We start from the raw sequence: 22,027 nt of genomic DNA, 5'->3' as shown, positions 1-22,027 counted from the left end.
CTCTTGGGTCCGAATATTCGTCTAAGGATCTTGTTCTCAAATACTTTCAGTCTATGTTCTTTCCTCAAAGTAAGCGACCATGTTTCGCAACCATACAGAACAACAGGCATGATTATCGTTTTGTATATTTTAAGCTTCAAATTTCTCGACAGAATTCGCGACGACAAGAGACTTTGAACCGAATAGTAACACGAATTCTACACCCTTTGAAAATGTTCAGTAGACTTATTTTTTATTGTCCTTTACAGTGTGTATAAAAAATAAAAGTATGCCTATCAGAACAAAATTAAAAATAATATTTAAAAATAATTTCTGATATTAGATTCTAACTATATTTATCTCTTCCGCCTATCTTCGCGATCCCCTAGGGGCCGCGACTCCCAGGTTGAGAAACCCTGCTCTAGGCATACATGAGTTATGTTGGAACATACATACATACACTTTTATGTGTATAAATGCAGATAAGAGAGAGTTGAGAGAGAGCGATTAAGGAATTACCGCTCTCAATCTCTTCACTTTACTTTTGCGATTCGCGAATTTCTTACGTGACAGTTTAGGGCTAGCTAGTTTTTTGTCTTGGACCACGATCCGATTTTCGATATGCTCTACCTAAATGCTGTAATGCGAATATTGAGAAGTTATCTGCGATGAAAGTAGCTGCAAATAAATACATTACATAACTTATTTATTGCTATTACACTATTTTTTTAAATTTGTATTCAATATTCACACATAACACACCGACGTTCTGTCAATACCTCAGATGTTATATTTTAAAGATAAGAATTACTTATGTCGTGAAATGATATGAATATATATATTCAACTGATATATACAACTGATGATATGAATATATATATATTCAACTGATATATACAACTGATGAATTGTAATGTAACTATTTTACATAATTTTCATGCATTGAGGAAAGTAGAATATCATAAAAGGATCTCACCTGAACGGGCATCGAACTCACGATTTAAACTCTCAGGGGTGCACCACTGAGCTAACATGACCTCTTTTCGGAAGCTGCTTCTGAAATATAACTGAGCCCATACGTAAATGCTCTTTTCCGTATGGAAATCACAATGACGAAACGAGAGTGTGAATACATAGTCTCGAAATATTGTATCATTAAGTATTTCAATGTTACTTTTTTCTACACTTAATACCATTTCAACATGTCTTATTATATTTAACAGAAGGAAAAACATATCTGTACATCGTTTCCCGATTACTAAGGTTGGCTTTGGAGGTTCGAACCAGCAGCTTTAGTTTACTGTTTTCCGAAGATACCCGAAGTTGGACTTCGAAAGAGGTTGTCTCAAAACAGCTATCATCATATCGCTCAATCTGTTTGGTATATGGTATATGTTTTTATACGTGTAAAGTCAGTGTAACAATTCATTCTTTAAACAGCTTTTCGTATGTATTAATATTCCTTTATAAAAACTGTTTTTGATATTATTATTACGGCGCACCATTTTCAGATTTCTTTCGCGAGTCGTTGACCAAGTCGTTCCCCACCAGCGTTGCCAGACTCACAGCTCGGAATTATTCCAAAACCTGATCGAACTTATGCTAGATTCGGTCAAATTATGCTAGATCCTCATAATTACTAATTCAGGAGTTTAAAAAAACGAAGTTGAGATACGATAACGTAACTTAAAATACACAGAGAGCAAGAATGCATGGATAGAACTCAATACTTCACGCACCAAAATTTTAACTCAACTAAATTAATGCAGTCGTTGCCAGACTCAATGGCGTATATATCGTATAAATGAATGCAAAGTTTTTGTTTACATATTTTGAAAGAAAATTACTTCGCAGCATAAGGGGAGTTGGGAATCGTCTGCTGGGGGGGGGGGGGCAGATTTTTGGTCGGTCTCGGAGCTGTCATTTCAGGAATAAATATGATCATGAAGTCAGAAATAAAGATGGTGAAGTTGTCAAAAAGTTGGGGGGAGAATGGCCCCCATAGCTCCGCCCATGCCTCGGAGTTAAAGGATTAGAAAACCCTGGGTGGAGCCACAAAAAAGCCCAAAGACGTTTCGAACTTACTTCGGAAAATAAGACTGCCTGTATGGCTTACCGACTGTATGAATCAATGGAAGAGGATACATTTCTGCCGTTCTTTTTCTTCCCACGACCAACTTCTTTCTCATCTCCAGGTTTTACGGCTTTTTGATAAACTTGCTGAAATTGTGCTAGATTTGGGCAGGACGCTAAAAGCAAGATGCTAGATGCTAGAGACATGCAAATTATGCTAGATCTAGCATCATTATGCTAGATCTGGCAACGCTGTTTCCCACAATAGGCGTGTCGTGCAAGTAACCAATCACACTAGTCAGGTACTAGCTTTTATCTATTGCTTCCTTCTCACAGCACAGAACATTGGTAACTATGGATAGACGTACAGCAGTAATTACTTTATGGGAGTTGGAAGGTTATTCTGCAACTGCAGCTAGCAGGCGAGTAGGTGTCCCGGCCTCTACAGGAAGGCAATGGATTCGGAAATATGGTGCTACAGGTCAGACTGATAATTTACGATCTCCTGGTCGTCCGCATGTGTCAACCGAAGCCCAAGATGCGACATTAGTAAACGAAGCCCGGTTAGACCCACTAAGGACGTCTAGACAGCTAAGGGAAGTTTCTCTCTTTCCTGGTAGAAAGCATACAGCTCTGCGAAGGCTTCGTCATGCTGGGTTACGTGGCCGTGTTGCTGCCGTGAAGGAAAAACTCTCAGACGACCACAAAATTTACCGTCTCGCGTTTGCACAGGCGAATGTGGGTCTCAATTGGGAAAACGTAGTTTTCTCAGATGAATCCATATTCACAACATCAAAGGAGAGACGCCGTTTTGTGTATCGTCCGAGAGGCACCCGATATGACCATGGATATGTGGCTGCTTGCAATCGCAGTGGCCATGTATCTATTTTATGTTGGGGTTGGATTTCCAGTCGCGGAGCAGGACAGCTTCATAGAATTGAAGGACATCTGGACAATGCTCAGTACTTAGACATTATCAGTAATATCATGGTGCTATCTGTACGAGTATTTCAGCCTGATGGTGTAATTCAGTTCCAGCAATACCAGTCGCCAATACATACTTCCCGTGTGATTCAGGAATGGTTCGCAGGGCACCCTGAGATTGATTTAATCGACTGGCCGCTCGTGGAGCAGACCTCAATCTCATGGAAAATATGTGGGCAGAAGTGAAGCGTACTCTAAGAAACGCTTCTGAAAATATTTCTAGAAGTAAACCACTCCTTGTATCCGATTTCTGTGCAATCCTACTAACAAAAGAATGATAATTAGCTGTAGGCTTTGAACTCAAGACCTCTTTATTGGCAAGTCCGTACTCTACCAGTGAGCTAACATGAACACGCAAACCCAACCTGAAGAAACACGACTTTCAATTTCTGGTATTCGATGACAATGATGCTCATATACTTGGCAAATGTTGTATTCAACTTGGGATATCCCGCAACACACACACATAAACAAAGCGAAAGAGAGAGAGAGAGAGAGAGAGAGATGAATATACAAAAGCATATTCAACGTATTCGAATGAGACTCTAAGTAACGACATTCCGTTCAAAAGAGAGTTTGTGTTTCTTCCCGTGACGTTAAGGGGATCGGGAAAAGTTATGTGTCTTGAAGCAGGATACGACTTTGGATACTCTGTTTATACACTTTCTATATCCGTAGGAATATATTGTATTTCACGAATGTAAATGACATGCTGTAATGAGAATATTGAGAAGTTACATCTGTATGACAAATAGATGCAAATAAATACACTACATAATTTATTTATTGCTATTAAACGATTTTCCTAACTTGCATTTAACATTCTCATATATAATACCGACCTACTGTGGAAATTATCTCAGATGTTATATTTTAAACATAATAATTACTATGTTCTGCAATGATTATGTTATATATACAGAACTTATGTATTCTAATGTAATTATTTTATATAATTTTTCATGCATTGCGGAAAATATAATTTAAAAAAAGGATTAACCTAGACGGGATTCGAACTCTCAACCTTATGATTTGAAGTCCGACAGCTTACCAATGAGCTAGCACAAGGACTTCTAGAACTATGCTTCTAGCGATGTATAACGGATCTCAAGATAATTATGACATTCATATCCATTACAAACGCTGTTTCTGTTCTACTTTGACTTTTATTTTAGTACTCAGGCGATAATTATGTTCTATTTCTTAACTTTGAGCATTCTTTTACATATGGAAAGATTCTTTAACGTATTTAAAAGTTCCATTACGTATGGAGAGCTAAATGACAAACAAGCATGTGCTGACATTTAAAAAAAAAAGGTTTCGAAATATTGTATCATAAGTATTTCAATCAATGTTGCTTTTTTAAACACTTGGTAACAAGTCTTATTATATTTAAAAGAAGAAAAACAAATCTGCAAACTTTTTCCCGATTGCAAAGGCTGGCTTGGAGGTTCGAACCTGGCTTACTTTTACCCGAAGATACCCGAAGCTGGACTTAGAAAATTTTTGCCTCAAAACACCAATAAAGAATGCGCTCAACCTTTTTGAGACAAGGTGTACAACCAAGAGTGAAACTAGTAGCAAATCAGGAGTAGGAAAACAGCTGCATCCTCTACAGAAAAGAAAGAACGCTGCGCGTAGAACTGAGTATAATGCTTTTTCAAACCCAATAAGAAAGAACAAGCTTAAACTAATATGCAAATTCTAAGGGCATTTTATAATACTAAGGGACGGCCTGAGAGCGTCAGTCGAACTAACATCCATACTGCGATAAGATCCGCCGGATCCTCATGTGTTCTAATATTACTCGTTTTGGTGCAGTCAAAATCTAACTCCTATCTACTTCAGAGTTCTTAACCTCGAAATTAGTATTTCTCGGTTGTCTGCTTTTCTTCGACTCAAACATATAACCTCATGGGCTTAAAGTGCTTGGTTAAGTATTACACGGAGTACAGTACTACTACTTCGTACCTTACGTATTAAGTTAAGAATCCTCGCTATTCTTAATAGATTCAACCTCTTCAAAATTCGAGCGAAGTTTCTGTACTTAATTTGATGTGCAGCGTTTCTAGATACAAAAGAGTGGCCTTGTATTCTTATTCGAAATAAACTATATTTGTATTTACTCATCGAAATTGTGTGTTTTATCAATCATAACTTGCCACACTATTAGCACAGGAAATTACATCTATCAAAGCGTTGAGTTTGTGAGGACTTGCGATCTTCACTGACTCTTCGATCGCATTACAGTTTATTATCTAATCAAAACAGAAAATACTGGCATAAATATGATTGATAACATTTCCTATCACTGTTTATTAAAAAAGAGTAATGAGACAGATATTGACGACTACAATTTACCATTTATAATACTGTTATAATAATACAAGAAAATTACATCTAACTTAATATTATATTGTGGTATTACTTTGATTTTTGGTAATGATATTTCAATATGTAACTTATGTATGCAGCATTTATTTAGCACAATGAACTAGAAGCAGGAAAAATTAGAAGAATATACAAAAGCAAAAACTTTAAAAGAATGGAAATACAAACGCACAAATATGTTGTAACGCGGAACTGCTAAGAAACCACTGACGTTGTAATTTCCTGTATGTTTTCAAGGAATGCTTAGTAGGGTCAATTATTTGTCACAATTTCATCTTACGTACACATATTGAGCAATAACAATGAAAATACGGAAACGTTGAATTCGTATAAAACATTAAGATTGGGATGATTCGAGGTCTATGAGCGTTTTCGGCCTCTTTCCATCTTTCGCGCCGTGTGGACTTTGTGGTGGACAAACACCGTGATCGTGGGTTTTCTCGGGGTTCTCCCGTTTCCTCCCACCGTCTTCATTACACCATTTCATTCATTTCTAATCATCACCGTATCCTTTAGCCTAATCGGCATAACTGTGGGACGTAAAACTCAAAGATTTCTTGTTTTTCTTTTTTCTGGACCTTCGACACTAAGTTCGTCGCCTTCAGTTTTGATAAAAGTCTTTTCGCTACAGTAATTGGCTGCAGTGTTGCTGTCAGATTTTGGTCTCTCATTTGTAGTCTGAGCCTATTATATAGTGACTACGACCGTCATTAGTCAGTTCTTCTATTTTGATTTTATTCTGAAACCAACTATTTCTCAACATCTATTCGACATCGACTTCAGAGAGAAGACCAGGGAGAAGAGTCTACAGGTTCATCACCGCAGAATATACAAAGCCAGTATCAACAACAAAGGCAGGATTCATCGCAGAGCAAATCAGGATGACGTAGAAAGAAAGCCAAGTAAATAAGGCCAGTCTTGCTCATATGTAGTGTTGCATTTGGTTGGCAATTCGTGAATTCTATTAGGGCATTTTGAACACACACACACACGCACACATCAATCTTAAACATACATTAAATTCATTCTACCCTATAAACTCTTTATTTCTGATTTGGATTTTACATACAATAAACCAACGGGTTTTGAGGTTGTGTATCTCACTGCTACCATGAGTGGACTCGCTTACCTCATACTGGTATCAAAAATAAATTTAGTGTTTCTTGCCCCTAAACAAATACCAATGTGAGCAGAGAGCAATAATACAGTGAAACCTCCCTTAACGGACACCTCTATAATACGGACACATTTTTTCGTCCCTGTAAAAATATATGTTCCCTTATGGAACAAAACCCTCTCTTTTACGGACCCTTTCAGATACGGACGCGGACAGTCCTTTTTCCCCCCAGACCTTTCAATAACCTCTCCTTAACGGGCAGGAATTATTCTCGGTTCTTTGATATATTATTCCTCACAAGCGTATCTATCATGAGTCTAGACCTGGTAAACCATCAAATAAAACAGCTTCAAACTGAACTTGAAATTATTCTCTTTTCTGCCCTCAATAAACTGCTTTCTGGTGGAAATCCTAGAAAATCTTCAATATGCGATAACACTCAGGCAGGGTCAGTCGTATGGCTAAGAATTCTATGCGAACTATCTTCCCTTCCCCAACAAATTTAGTCCTTTTGCCTCTGGACCTTGCATCTTTCCCGACAGTTGAATAGATAACAAAACAAACATTATTTGTTTTACAATAACATTTTCAACGAGCAGTGCTTTCTCTATTACGTTTTTTTTGGACAAGCAACATTTTTCTTTTACTGGTAATACTGGAACAAGTCTGAGTTGGAGTTTTCCCGGCTTTCTTTTTCACTGTCTCTAAGAGAATATTCTTAGTGACTGTGGCTGGGTCAATAAACATATGCACTCCCATATGCCTTGTCATCCATTCCGCCAACGAAGATACCGCTTCAGTACACAAACGTACACATACACATGTTTTTTCCGCAACCGTACCGAGGATTCTCAGAGGACACTTGCTGATGAGTTTTATTACCCTTGTAGAAGAGAAATTATGCCTTCTCTCGCTAAACAAAAGAGTTTAGCCGCTTAGTTGGTTCCTAACGCATCTTTTGAGAAGGTTCTGAGAATTTGAAATAAATGAGAAATGCTTACAGAGTGATTACATGTATTTAAGAAAATTAACATATACGCATTATCTTTTGCAGTACCGGTATACGAATATATTAACACATCCACCAGCAATAATATTATTTAAAAAAATGAATTTCTCCTTCATCCCTCCCAGTAATTCAAATACGTACTAAATAGAGTATTTTCATATTGAATGTTACGTATGTACGCTCATACATAGTGAATTCTCTGCATACAATTACCGTTGTGAGAAATTAAATTTCTGAACTTCTCTGTAACGGACACCTCTCAATAACGGACAAAAATTCATGTCCCATTGGTGTGTGTTATTCAAAGGTTTCACTGTATAATAATTAATAGAAGCTACTATTATTAGTATGTTTTACTAGCCAATTCTATTTCCGTTTAGGCTCAGTGGTAGAGCGTTCATCTCTGGTGCTTGGGGTCCCTGGTTCGATCCCAGCTCGCGCCAAGTGAACTTTATGGTGGACAAATACCGTGTGCGTGGATTTCCTCGGGGTTCTCCCGTTTCTTCCCATTTTCTTCATTTGACCATTTCATTAATTTCTCATCATAACCGTCTCCTTTAGCCTAGCCGGCATACCGTGGGAGGTAAAACTTAAAAATTTCATTTTTTCTATTTCCGTTTAGTATTTAAAATGAAATTAAATGCAATCTTTCAATTTAACCTCCCTCGAGTATGTCTGTTAGGCTAAGGGAGACGGATGATTAAGGCAAGTGAATGACGATGGAAGAATTGGTGGAATTACAATGTGGGAGGAAAAGAGAATACACCGAGAAAACTCAACAGACACGATGTTGTCCACCAGACTTACTTGGCCGGGGATCGAACCAAGGATCCCACACATCAGAGGTAGGCACTACCACTGAGCCATCGTGCTCCCATTTAGTATTTAATTCATTGCAGACAAGAGTCACCTTTTACACTAATTGTGCTTGATTTTTCTCCTGTGGAACGTCGGGTTTTCTAAAAAATATTAAGCCTCTGAAGGACAAAACTGAGAATAAATTTACTGTAATTTTAAGATAACATTATGGAAACACATATGCACTATTGTGTTCGGTGAACCTTCTACCTTTTTTTTCTCTCTCTCTCTCTCATTCTTTCAGCAACACAATAATCAGGTCGCAACAGATCCGTAGTTTCTGGTCAAAACGTTGTGACATGTGTGGCTTTCATAGCCCTCTTCTGAAATAGTTTAACACCAATTAGGGAGTTCTGCAGAGATAGAAACAAATGACAGTCTGATGGTGCATGTCCAAGTATACGGTGCATGAATTAAAACCTCCCAGCACAATTTTCTCGATTTTGACGGGTCGTCAAAGATGTATGTGGTCTGGTGTTATTAGCGTGGTATACGACACTCTTTCTGTTGATGGACGATGATGAACCTTACTAGACGCACAACATAACCTTTCTGGACAGTAACGTAAACAGAGTATGGAGGCTTCCCTCACTTCGACCACGATCTTTTTCGCACATTGTTGTCATAGGTTATCCAATTTTTATTACGAGTGATCAACTACCTGAGAACTGGCTCAAGTTTGTAACATTCCAGTAGATATTCGCAGATAGAAAGTTGACCGAGTAAATGCTTTTGAATCTGATCATGTGGCACTTAAACATCGAGATCCTTTTCCTAGCGAGATTTCTTCAAATGGTTTAACACTGTTTGATGATAGATGTGTATGTCATTGGTGATGTCACGACTGCTTACATAACTGCTTAGACTACCAAATATTTCGTTGTTGTTTTCCTTTCTATTTAATCCAGAAGACGTAAAATAATAATAATAATAATAATAATAATAATAATAATAATAATAATAATAATAATAATAATAATAATAATAATAATAATAATAAATAAAATAAAATAAAATGTTTCGCGACTTACTGCTGCTCTTATAATGTTCAAATACTACATTTACTTAAACACATGACAATGTATATTGTAAATCTAAGGGTGGTACATCTAAATGTTGTCAGTTTCGTTAAAAACAAAAAACAAAGAAAAAAGAAAAAAGAAATGAAGTCGCATAGAGAGAACTGAACTAAGACTAAGAAGGCAGAAAAATCATTGTGCATGATTCACAAGTGACATGTGAATAAACAGTGACATTTATCCATTTTTTGCCTTTTATTCTTTCTTTTGGGTAGGTGGTCAATTTTTTGAAGGAGGTTATATATATGCAAATTATTGTCATAGTATTACTAATAATAAACCCAGTTATCAGAATACAAAATTAACAAGTAGAAGTTTGAGACTTCACACAAGGTACGTCGTCTGATTAGTGTGTTTTAACGACCTAACCACGATTTCTAGATCTTAAAGCCTCTACAATTCCTCTTCTAAACAAATAACTAACCTTCATTTGCCGGTGGCACAGCAACGGCAAGAAGAAAATGGCTGATTATTCCTTTCCTTCTTCCACCACCGTAATAACCTCCAATGATCAGTAAGTCCAAGTGGTCCATTAGATCATCGGTATACTGACAAAAGAGAAAACAGGGAAATGGCTGGTAATACTTCAACTTGTAGTGACACTCTTCTAAAAATAACATGCTTTATATTATATGTATGGATATGGTTCAAAATTTGTATTTACATCTATGTATATGTTCTGACTAAGTATTAATAGTTCTATGGAATTTGTAGATACTATAATTTCTTTGATATCCTGTGATGAAAGCAACGTCTACTTCGTTAACAAAGGAATAAAATAAAAGTTCAAAGTTAGATTATGATTACGTTCAAAGTTGGAGTCTTAAGAGCGAAGAAGTGTAGAAGGTAACAACAATTTTCCATTTCATAAAATTAAACATTTCATAATTGCATGAGGAAAAAAGTTTTTATTATTTCATTTCCATGTGTTATACCTTCTACTTCTTAATTAAACTTTCCATCATAATTTTTGAACTTCTCAAGACGTTAAAAGCTAGGTCAAGGAAAATGTGAGATGCGTATTCAATATTAAAGGGAAGTCAAAAAGTAAAGGGACTTTCATTCTAATGATAAAAAACTGAAATATACATTATTTTTCTACATAATCTCCCTGCACTTCAACGCACTTTTCGCAACGTTTCACAAATTTTTTGATATCATTGGAGAAAAAGTTTTTCGGTTGCACCTGTAACCAATTTTGCACCGCATCAATGACTAGCTGATGGTTGACATTTAAATTTCTTAATTTCTAGTGATGATGGGTATTTCCAAACCATGCTCGCAGCCTTACTTTCCGGTTCGTGATGATGATGTACCGAAGTTTCATCTACTGTAACGATTTGCTGTAAAAAGTCATCTCCCTCGCGACGATAACGGGCCAAATGTTTACGAGAGATGTCCAACCTTTGTGCCTTATGCTTCGCGATAAACAGCTGTCACCATACTGCGCTTGCATTCGACGAATAATTTCCGTAGGTTTAACACCTTCCGCAAACAAAAAGCGAATCACTGCCCTCATTTCCTCCTTGGTGAATATCGACAATGGAGCTACCATGTTTAACGGTCTGCTATACTCCAACGACTGATGCGGGAATAAGAGTGACACGTTGCAAAGAAGTGTTGCAGACGACACTAATTCAGCTCTGGATACTAGCAGTATTACCAGAAATTGCAGAAGCCACTTTACTTTTTGACTTCCTCTCGTACTATCTTCAATATTATTAGAATTTACGATATATGAAGTGTATTATACTTGACTGATGCTCAGCGAATAATAAAACAGGTATAAGTTGTATTTTAGCTTATTAATGTTTTAGTTGAAATAAGTTATGGCATTTCATTATTTTCTTGTCCGCTTCTCTATCTTGTATAAGTATCTTTGAAACTGGTATTCTTAAATACATGGGATTTGCGTACCAATTGTAGGCGGTGCTGAAGCAATAATGATGATCATATTTATTTATTGCATACGTCAATTATATTTCAATTTGAGCAGTTTGATGAGACCGCGAAAGGTCACTTAAAAATTACGGACAGAGAGCAAGCAATCTCAATTTTAACGACATTTTGCTGAACACCACAATATCTTGATGTGGTAGTGCCAAACATACATACCCATACCCTTCAATTATGATTACATCAGCTTCAACTTGAGCAGTGTCTACTCTCCCAGCGGAAACTTCTCAGTACGGCAAATTTTTTAACACTGCTTATTTCTTCCCCGCATTCTTCATTTATTGACTGTCTATACAATATTCAAATAGCTTATATTTTATTATACATTAATTAACAGAAGATACCAGCAGAACGGTCAGTGTACTAGTTTCATGAGTATTGGATTCCCGTAGAAGGCACTCTTACTGAGAGTTTCCCAAGGTTTCTTCTACCTCACGAAGCGAATGGTAGGATGACCTTAAATATCTTATAACCCTCACCATTTCGATATCTAACATTTTTCCACAAAATAAAATGTCTTTAGCTATATTTGGAGCTTTTGTTATAAATAATAAAAACTAAAACTACATTACTACTGAAAAATGGACCATTTCAAGACTAATATTGAAAATATGATAAACAATAAACAAATCAAAGCCGAGTTCACAAAGAAATTTTGATAGTGATTTTCCGGATTCCCTCTGCACTTTTATGACTGAGCAGTAACTTTTCCCTGAACTTTCATGACTGAGTAGTAAATTTTCCCTGAACTTTTATGACACAGTAGTAAACTTTCCTTGAACTTTGAACTTTTATGACACAGTAGTAAACTTTCCCTGAACTTTGAACTTTTATGAGTAGTAAATTTTTTCTAAACTTATATGACCGAGCAGTAACATTTCCCTGAACTTTTATGACTGAGTAGTAAATTTTCCCTGAACTTTTATGACTAAGTAGTAAATTTTCCCTGAACTTCTATGAGTGAGTAGTAAATTTTCCCTGAAATTTCATGACTGAGTAGTAAATTTTCCCTGCCCTGCAACATCGCGAACACTATCATTCATGGTTAGGTTTAGGAAAAATAATTAATCTGCAACCACCATCCTCCCCAACGCTCTACATTTTATTTTCAAAATACAGTATAAGCTTACTTTCTTACTGTAAATATTTATTATGAGTCAAACTTCCTGTATTCAGAATACAATAAGCATTTAGTACCAAACAATAATCATAAACTAACGCTATTTTTAATATCGGACATTCTGAATACACTCATGAAAAAATAAGCATATATCATAATTTGACCCATCGCTTTGATCATCTACAACCCACGAATCTAACTTATTTCTTTTTCTTCTGTAGCATTTTCATTTTTTATTCAACTTTTTTCTCTTCTTTCAAAGGTTGAAGTCTTTCGTCACCTTAAGCTTCTTTATTCCTGAATATATATATATATATATATATATATATATATATATAATTTAGATCTTCTTTCTGAATCTGTCTTGATTTTGAAATGCGTTCTTCATATCTTTTGAGGGTACCTAAGGAAATCTCCTCTGACTGTTCTGTGAAACATAGCCGATTTCCGTGACATTCGGTTTATTCCCACGAATTTTTCTGGTTTTTCCTAATTCATTTCGAGTTTCCTGACTTTCCCCAACTTTCAAGGTCAGTGTGAACCCTGCAAAGTTAAATGAATTGCAATTTCTTTGAAAAACTTAAGAAAAGTAGGCACATTATTACGTACAGTTTCACAAACTAACTTTTAAAATACCTCAGGTTTAATTTTGAACCATCCGCCTTTTCTGACATTAGGTTTATAAACAGAAAGTGGGTCCTTCAATACTATTCCTTCCTCCACATCATCAATTGCCTTATTCAATGCGTCCAACACTTCATCTCTGGAAAAGATAAAAATTACTTGTTTTCACACAGACTACAGAAAACGTGTTATTAGTTTTTATCGGTCTTGTACATTCGCTACACAACCAGAAAAGAGATATTTGTCTATTATTCGTTTATTCCCAAAAAGTTTGGAAAGAATCAAAGCGCGAATGTACTTAGGCCATATGTAACATAGACATTTAAAATGAAACTGTCTTTACAACACGCACTGAGGATGCAAGAAACGATACAAAAAGTTTTATCTCATTATATCCTTCGTATGTAAGTAAGTAAGTAAGTAAGTAAGTAAGTAAGTAAGTAAGTAAGTAAGTAAGTAAAAAAAAATCGGCTGAAAATCGTCAACCATGATCACATAGATAGGAAAGATTAGTTTAAAAGTTTTGAACAGAGGACTGAAACTGCACTGCAAACATTTTTGTAAACCAAATAAATGTAGTTTTATAAAATTGGAGGTTAGGTATTCAGAATTTCCAACTACAGAGTTCATTTTAAATGTGAAAATTGTAGTTGTCCAATAACAGTATCCATATAACAGCAAAATTAATTTTCTGGACATGCACATTAATTTTCAACTAGCAGACAGGACAACAAATTCTACATGAGTATTTACAGTAAACCGAATGTAAGTAATGTCTACAAAAATAAACTTTTAAAAAATGGCGCATTCCACACAAATAAAGTCAAATGTATGAAGAAATTTCTTAATCAGGATTTACAAAATCGTTTGTTTCTGAAGTGTTTAACTATTTTTTTACTTAAGTAGTATATTCTTCTTTTCATGTGGTTCAATAATTTTATTTTGTAATTGTTAATATTTTCTATATATTGGTGTTTTTTTTTTTTTTTAAAAAAAAAAGAACGTATGCACGTGGTTAAGTGCTCGGAGAAGGCTGCAGAGCCTTAACTTCGCCACGTAAAAGAAGTCATAAATAAATAAATAAATAAATAAATAAATAAAACAGAATATTGACTTCATCTATAAAGTTAGTCTTCAAAGTGAATACAATAAATATTTGTAAGACAAACAAAAAAGAAAGACAAAGTCTTCAAAAAATCTAGAAGAAACAGAGCACAAAAAAGCAAAAAAAAAAAAAGTCTCCTACCACCTTTCGCCGCGATTCTCCTATAAAATGCAAAACAATGCACTAAAATATGGTTTTAGTGTGGTCTGCCAATCATAAAATAATAATAGTACGGTAAAAAGTTACTATGTAGAAGCAAAAGTAACCTCCGTCATTTATGAAGTGGTATGTACTTGTGATTAAACTTACAAACTTACACGGGAATGACAAAGAGAAACATCGAAACTAGAATTTAAAAAAAAGAAAAAAGAAAGAAAGGAAAGAAAAATAAATTTTAAGGACGAAAATAAAGCGGTTTCAGGATTATCAAAACATCAAAAGCGCAAAAAAGTTCCTTCCTTCTATAAAGGCAGGTAAATGAACCCTTTTCCATTAGCACCAGAACTCTATATTAAATTTGATTAAAGGTAACCTAGACAAGGAATGAGGCTACATCATAAATTACAGCAAATAGAAACCTATGTCTACTGTTACTGCACCAAAATCTCAACAATATTTAAGTTAGTTAAGTTACAAAACATATATGGAAACAATGTCATTTCTTTAATAATAATAAAGTGGATACCATATGTTTATTGTAAAGTGTTATGTGTACAATTTATCAATTCCCAGAAGCGGATAAGTGCTAGGCAACTTATTTTGACTAAGTGCTGAAGATATTCTTTTTCTTATATAGAAGGAGGATAACACGAATATCTACGGCTCAAGAATCCACAGAAAAGAGCCTGCTGGAAAAAACAAATAGCGGGATTGTGAGATACTTCAGGAAAATAAAACTGCACGACGCACTACACTGGTAACAATATTTATCTTTCATATAAATGAGTGCTCTAAAATGCGTGCGTTATATTTGTTACCCTCAAAAGTTAAGAAAGACCAGAATACATATTGTAATTTTACATTTCTAATGTATGCATCGGTTCTGTTTTTAACGTTGCAATCTTGTTTTAAATTGTTTTAAATATTATAGATTCTATAAATTATCTCGCTAGCTGTTTAACAATTCTTTTTCATTATACGAATTTTTAAATATAGTTATTAATTATAGTACTAAGACATATTTAAAAAAAAAAGTATTGCAATAAAATCTCTAGCGTTATATTTCAATGATCTGCCACTATTAGAGTAAAAGGACTCTAACAGTCATAAAATATAACTGTTAGAGTCCTTTCCGTTTCTTGCTTTTATATAAGTTAGTCTATTTAAACTACATTGAATACGTGCCATTACGAAATAACTAATAACAGATTTTTTTTTTTTTTTATTTTACTATTCTTTGTTTTTAATTATTTTGGTGGAAGTAGAGATTATCGTAATATTATAGAACATCATAATGACAGTGTTTTAGTTAAGTGAAAGCCGTTATAAGGCTGTAAGATGTTTCACATTCTAAAGTTAAGGAAGTATCAGGTTGGTGCGAATGAAATGTCTATTTCAGCTGTGTCATGGTATTTCCAAAGAGAGGACTAGGAACACAATACCTGGTTAATCAAAATATCCATCCCGTCTGCAACCTCAAACTTTTGCCATCTCTCTCTCAATTACTGGACTCCGTGGCGAAAGAAGCCTGGAGTCTGCGATTTGAAGTACTCAACCGCATGTTGCACCGCCTAATCACCAGGGAAAGTTTTCCCTCCCAAAAATGATCGACATGTTGGAAGAAGGGGGGGCAATCAATGGGTGATGTATCGGGGGAATATGGTGGGTGAGGAAGGGTTTCATATAGCAACTCTAAAGGAGAGTCTGCATTGTTCTTTGTGCAACGTGTGGGCGAGCATTGTCCTCCAACATGGCGACACTGTGTCTGTTAATCATTGCTGGATATTTACGAACAAGTTTGTGGTGCATTTCACGCAGTTCAGTACTTTAAACATCAGCATTGATGGCCTTACCTCACCTTAGAAAGTCACCATGGATCACTTCCACCATAGAACGCCAATACTTGTAGGTAGAGAGGTGGTTTAGAAATCTACCTGGACATTAATAATGATAAAATCATTGTCGTGACCATTTCCGATTGTCATTGCGGATTTTTTTTTTTTTAATATATATAAAGTGACAATTTGAGTTAATCCTTACACTCAAAGAACTGTAGACCTGCAGACAACATATTTTGTTGGTTGGTATCAACTCACGTGGCTTCTGTAAGTCCAACTTTTTGACCTCACCGATTGAACGAAGGTGTATGACTAACTCGTCTGCAATCGCACGAATGCTCATTCGAGGGTCGGCTTTCACGGTGTTCCTGAGAAGCTCATTGGAATAGGACGTTGGTTTGCAACGCTGTGTCATTCGAACGAAATTTGACAGACCGATGGCGAATAAACGCAGCATGCGTGGCGCAAACTTTTTTTTTTTTTTTTTTTTTTTTTAGATGAGGGGAGGAGCTTGCTGTGCAGAATGTCCTAGTTAGAATTCGTGAAAGGAAAATCACTTCCAACTTGTGTGTTCTCCATGGTCATTCTCATACAACCATGTTCAACAACGCACTACGTCCTGTCTGGATTTCTCAGTCTGTTTGCTAGACATGTACTGAATGTATGACTTAACATGCATGACCTTATTCCATCCGTGGGTTGTACTGCTGAGGTGAGTTTCCCACCACACGTCATACTGGAAGTTTCATTCGCACCAACCTAGTATTTTCTCCTGAAGTGGCGTTAATAGTGCCTTATAACGATTTCAATGTGACCCAGTTTCAACATCTTTAACCCAAGTATTTAAAAAGTGTGGATTGAACTTACCCTTTTCGTATTAAAGGTTTTCTATTGAAGCATGAGATTTTATGGATGGACAGAACCAATAACCAAGTTTTAGTAGATAGCTTAAAGAAGCAGATACATTTAAAAAGGGCCAGAGAACCGTGACTTTTATTTGAAAGATCCAAGGTACAAAGAGATTTTTCTATTACTGAATATACGTATATCCGATAGCTTCCATAAATAATATTACTGAAGCTGGAATATTTGAAATTTAAAAACTTAACTCGTCTAAACTACAGAACACGAAAATTGCTTACTTACTTACGCAATACTTTAGTTTACAGAAGTTTTATAAACATGTCAGCAATTTACCAGTGAAGAGTAGGCTTTCCATTTTCATCATTTTATACATAATTGCTTCAAACTTTCTTTTAAATTTTATGATATAAAAACTACTGAAAAATTCAAGACCATAAATTACACAGCAAAGATAGAAGCGTGCAATAAATAAAGTGAAAAAATGAATAAATAAATAAATAAATAAATAAATAAATAAATAAACTGAATTCCAACCGGGTTCTGAGGTGGGCCTCCAGACGGTCGCAAATAGGCAATCGAAATGCTTATCTTGATAAATTAAATTACTCTGCAAATAGACAATAAATTTCTTCTGTCTTTTATTTATTAAAGAATGGACACTGTAGGAACTTAAACTTTATTTACGTACCTGCTTTGCACTGTTGTCCGTCGCGTATACCCAATAATACCTTCAACTGGACTGAAAAGGTCTTTCAAGATACCGAGACGTTCTTGTAAAGGTTTGTTGGTAAGAACTTGGTCATTGTAGAGCAATATATCAAACACACAGAAACACGGTTGATAACGACCTCCCATTTTCAAAGTTTTCACGTCAAAATTCTGACCTATTAAAATAGAAGGTTAAAACAGAACAATGCCAGATATTTATAGATATAATCTGCTGCAATAAAATTCATAAAAACTGATTTCTCTATTACGCATAAAATATTCATGTTCATTACTTAACATGTTATACCTCGTACAATGAAAATGAAATAATAATTAAAAAAAAAAAAAGAGAGAGAGAGAGAATGTATGTTAACGCAAAAATAATTTAATTACCTGAGATCTTGTAATCGCATGTACCCGAATTGTTAGAGTCCATGTCCCGAGTTCGATTGCAGGTGGGTTCCGGGTTTATCTAGAATTTAGAATGTCAAACTATGATCTAAAAAGCCACAGTGTCACGCATCACTTAGTTCAACGAATGTCACCTGGCATACCATAACCCTTCGTGAGCTATGGTTCATTATCTGAAAGTTTATTTACTATTTGTCTTGTTTTAAGTATATCATTAAAATATATCCAGGTTTTCATATTGTAAAGTTCTGCTTAGGTAGAGCAAATTATACTGTGCAATCGTTTTCTCCCACTACCAAGCTTTATTACAAAATCCTCTTTTCTATAAACAGCATGTTACAAAAATCGTTATGATGTAAAATCCTCTAATACTTGGGTAAAATATGTATTTCAATGCCCGAGCAGCCTAGAGAAGGATCTCCACAGAGTTTCGAGCAAGCTAGGTGGAGTGGATTTAGGATCTCCAATGCTCCATTCAAGCAGTGGGAGGTTAAAGGCCACAAAGCTCCAAGCAAGCTGGGTGGTTAAGGTTAGGAGTCCCTGAGAGTTCCGAGCAAACTAAGTGGGTAGAAAAGGAAGACTAAAGTTCCAAGCAAATGAAAGGATTTTAGTTAGGTTCCTCTAAAATCTCCAGGCAAGCTGAGAGACTGGATTTGACCAGCCAAAGACCGATACCAGATATGGAAATCCTCCTGATTTTATAGCTGCTCCAGTGTAGTGGTAGCGCTGGTGCTCCTGTCGCCTGCTAGTAGTAATTCGCACATGGTGTTGTTCGTAAATATAAGCACGTATTGGTTGTTTGTAAATAGAGCCATCCACGAGATATTAGACCCCCCACGCCAATTTAAAAAATAAGCCAAAGGGTTACTTTTTCTTCGTGGAGATACGCACTGGTAAATAATCAGCCATGGAACACGCTTAAAAAAGAAACACTTATATTCACACTGGAATGGTTGTAAGAAAAATTACATTAAATAGTTAGTCCTTTTTCCCAAGCAAAATCCGCGGTCCGCACTTCATTTCCCTTAAGTAAAAGGCTGTTTTCTAGCTTTGGCGTAAAGATTAATAGCTATACACTAAACTCACTGATGGTAGCGTGTGGATTAGTAGCTGGAATAGTTTGCACATCAGGAGCGGTGTTGTCATGAAGGGTACCTAACGGAATAGATGCTGAGATATCAAGTCGTGGTTGGTTCGCGTCTCGTGGGAGTGAGCGAGACGATAGTACAGTAAACAGAGAATAACTAAAAGCACAAGCACTATAAATGTCGTCGGAGCCATTGTTATGAGTAGGGTGTCCACACTGGAAAAAAAAAAAAAAGTTATGATTAATGGTGTCGCTGGTGTTCATCTGCCATTGTAGTAATTCGTAGTAAGACGCATATGATTCGTGTTTATAAATATGAGCACTGGCTGTTAGTGAACAGAACCATTTGCGGTATATTACAATATTTATGCAATTATATATATATATATACACGCATGTTCTTGTTGCTCACTTACTGTGACAGTATTGATGTAACGCTGAATTGAGTAAAATCAAAAGACTTCATTCTTTCTACTCCTATTCTTCCTTTGCACTTCTTTGTTCCGATTTCTCACCAAAACTCTTCTCTCAATCTAATAACTTCTCGGCGTCTGAGAATCTCAAACAGTTTCACATTCTGCGTGCTCATGTCCGTTATCTTACTAATAAATCTTTGATGTGTCAAAGTTGGAACCACTATGTCTTGTTCGTCAATTACTTGGGCCCTGTGTCTACTGTCTGGCGTCAGGTTTGTTCCAATCGATGATGATAACACTACTTCTCGTGTGCCTACTTTAAAAGTAAATGCATTAGTTGTTTGATTTGGAGTTTAAGAGTCCCTTTCAACACCAACGCTACATGAGACGTAAACCTACCGCTTAACATGGGATCCGAACTACATGAGCTCCCATTGGGAACGAAAGCTTAACATTTTGAGTAGACATTTTTATATCTCAGATTCTGCATACTGTAATATTGAGTTTAACTGCTTTCGTACTTGTATCGAGCGGAATTTGTTAAATTTTCATAACCTTAAGAGGGGGATGTCCTTGTTTTGGCCGATTACGAGAAATTTGCCAACCCACGCTTTGTTATTGCTTACAAAAGTTTAATTTTTGGTCGGTAGATGTGTATAGAAGTTCTCCATCTCTGTGCCAATTTTTCCCCTCTATCTTGCCTTTTATGCATATGGCATGGACTCAAATTTTTAGCACAGCTCTAAAACTGTTTGTACCTTTTTCTTGAAAAACTACTGAAGGGATTCGGTTAATTTTTGTACCACTCACCCTACACTAGCTGGTAATGCTATCGAACTAGGATTATTTTTCTAGGTTACATACAAAGGCAATAACTATTGTTTTTAAATTCGAAGAATTTTAATAATATGATTTTTTTCAGGCTTTCCAATGCTAATGAAGAAAAATATAGGAAATCACAACGAAAAAATATACGAGGTTTCGTGATGCTGTGAAAAAGTAACAAAATAGAAATAAAAAAAAATCACATGGAAATTACACCAATTGTTATATGAACATACATTCTATTCTAAATATAACTAAATGGGTAATTATCTCGTTGCAAAACTTTATACGAGTCTTAGTGTTTTCGTACATAGATCACCAGTGCTAAGCAACGACCATAAGGAAAATGTAAAAATGATCTGCATCAGAAAATTAGTGTTTATAAGTATATGTATCCAAGATGTGAATAATTTCATCACTAGTTAAGATCCTATCATTTCTATGTTAATTCCTACTTTTTTCAAATCATACATATGAGTTATGAAAATCAATACAAAATTCATTATATAAAAAAAATACAGATCACATGATACAAAGAGTTGGTTTGTTATGTATCTAAATACACAATTGCACACAGAACTTACAAGGCATATTCGCGAAGTTTCTCCTCGGGATTCCTGTAAAATTGATTCAAATGTAAAGTTCTCCGTGGCCCAATGTGTATTGTACTAATTTTAGCGGCCCATACCGGTAATTTGCATGTTTATGAGACTTGATATATCTGGAATTCAATCATACATTACTATAACGCTCGATCACAAAAATTGCTTTTAGTTTCTTTAGATGTAAATGAACATGAATGTGGGCATATGCAAAACAAATTGGATCAAGTACTGCTTCTCTGACACATGTTACCCACCTCGGCCACCATCTTGGATCCGCCCTATTGGATTCAACTTTCGGTTTTAAAATGAAAACAGGTGCAAGTGATACATCAAATTCATGTACAATTTTCTCGGAAATTCACTGATGTAGTGAGTTTTATCGTATCTTGTACTGTTTGGAAGGTATTGTACGTTAAAAGCCAGGCACTTTACGAATATTGAACCAAATAAGAAGTTGTGCAGGGCCACGTGTGTATATATAATCTTTTACGTGATTTATCGTTGACGAAATATTCTCTGAACATACACACATGCAGACACAAGAGGTCAATACGAAATGGTAAAACTTCATCCAAATCTGGTGTTGACTGGATTTCCATTAGGTATTTTGATCGTAATACAATAGTTTCTTTTTATAGTATAGCATGGAAGTAATAAAAGTAATAACAACCACTCACAGAAATGTAATAAAATTATGACGTCAATGTTGTAAAGAGTTTGTTTATACCTACAGCATTTTTCCAGCTGAAACCTGTTTTGATTTATCAACATCAAAAACGTAAGCTTAACTCATATTACTCTACAATGTCTATTCGCGAA

The 22,027-nt window shown here is 35.6% G+C and overlaps 1 protein-coding gene across 5 annotated transcripts in view; it reads right to left on the bottom strand.

The window, feature by feature from the left end:
- The window catches only part of DNAlig4 (DNA ligase 4), a 201,063-nt gene that overhangs the window by 104,743 nt on the left and 74,293 nt on the right, over positions 1-22,027 (bottom strand). For all 5 annotated transcript variants that reach the window (XM_081743176.1, XM_081743173.1, XM_081743172.1 and 2 more), the window contains 3 exons: positions 17,845-18,040; positions 13,203-13,329; positions 9,915-10,038 (listed from right to left, as the gene is read on the bottom strand). In XM_081743176.1, the coding sequence (XP_081599302.1) occupies positions 9,915-10,038; positions 13,203-13,329; positions 17,845-18,040 (447 nt within the window). The remainder of the gene's footprint in view (positions 1-9,914; positions 10,039-13,202; positions 13,330-17,844; positions 18,041-22,027) is intronic.

Source organism: Thermobia domestica, chromosome 16, assembly GCF_964235325.1.
Source record: "Thermobia domestica chromosome 16, izTheDome1.hap1.1, whole genome shotgun sequence".
NCBI classification, from domain to species: domain Eukaryota; kingdom Metazoa; phylum Arthropoda; class Insecta; order Zygentoma; family Lepismatidae; genus Thermobia; species Thermobia domestica.
Note: the sequence above shows the minus strand (reverse complement) of the source record. Positions and strands in the feature narration are given on the sequence as shown.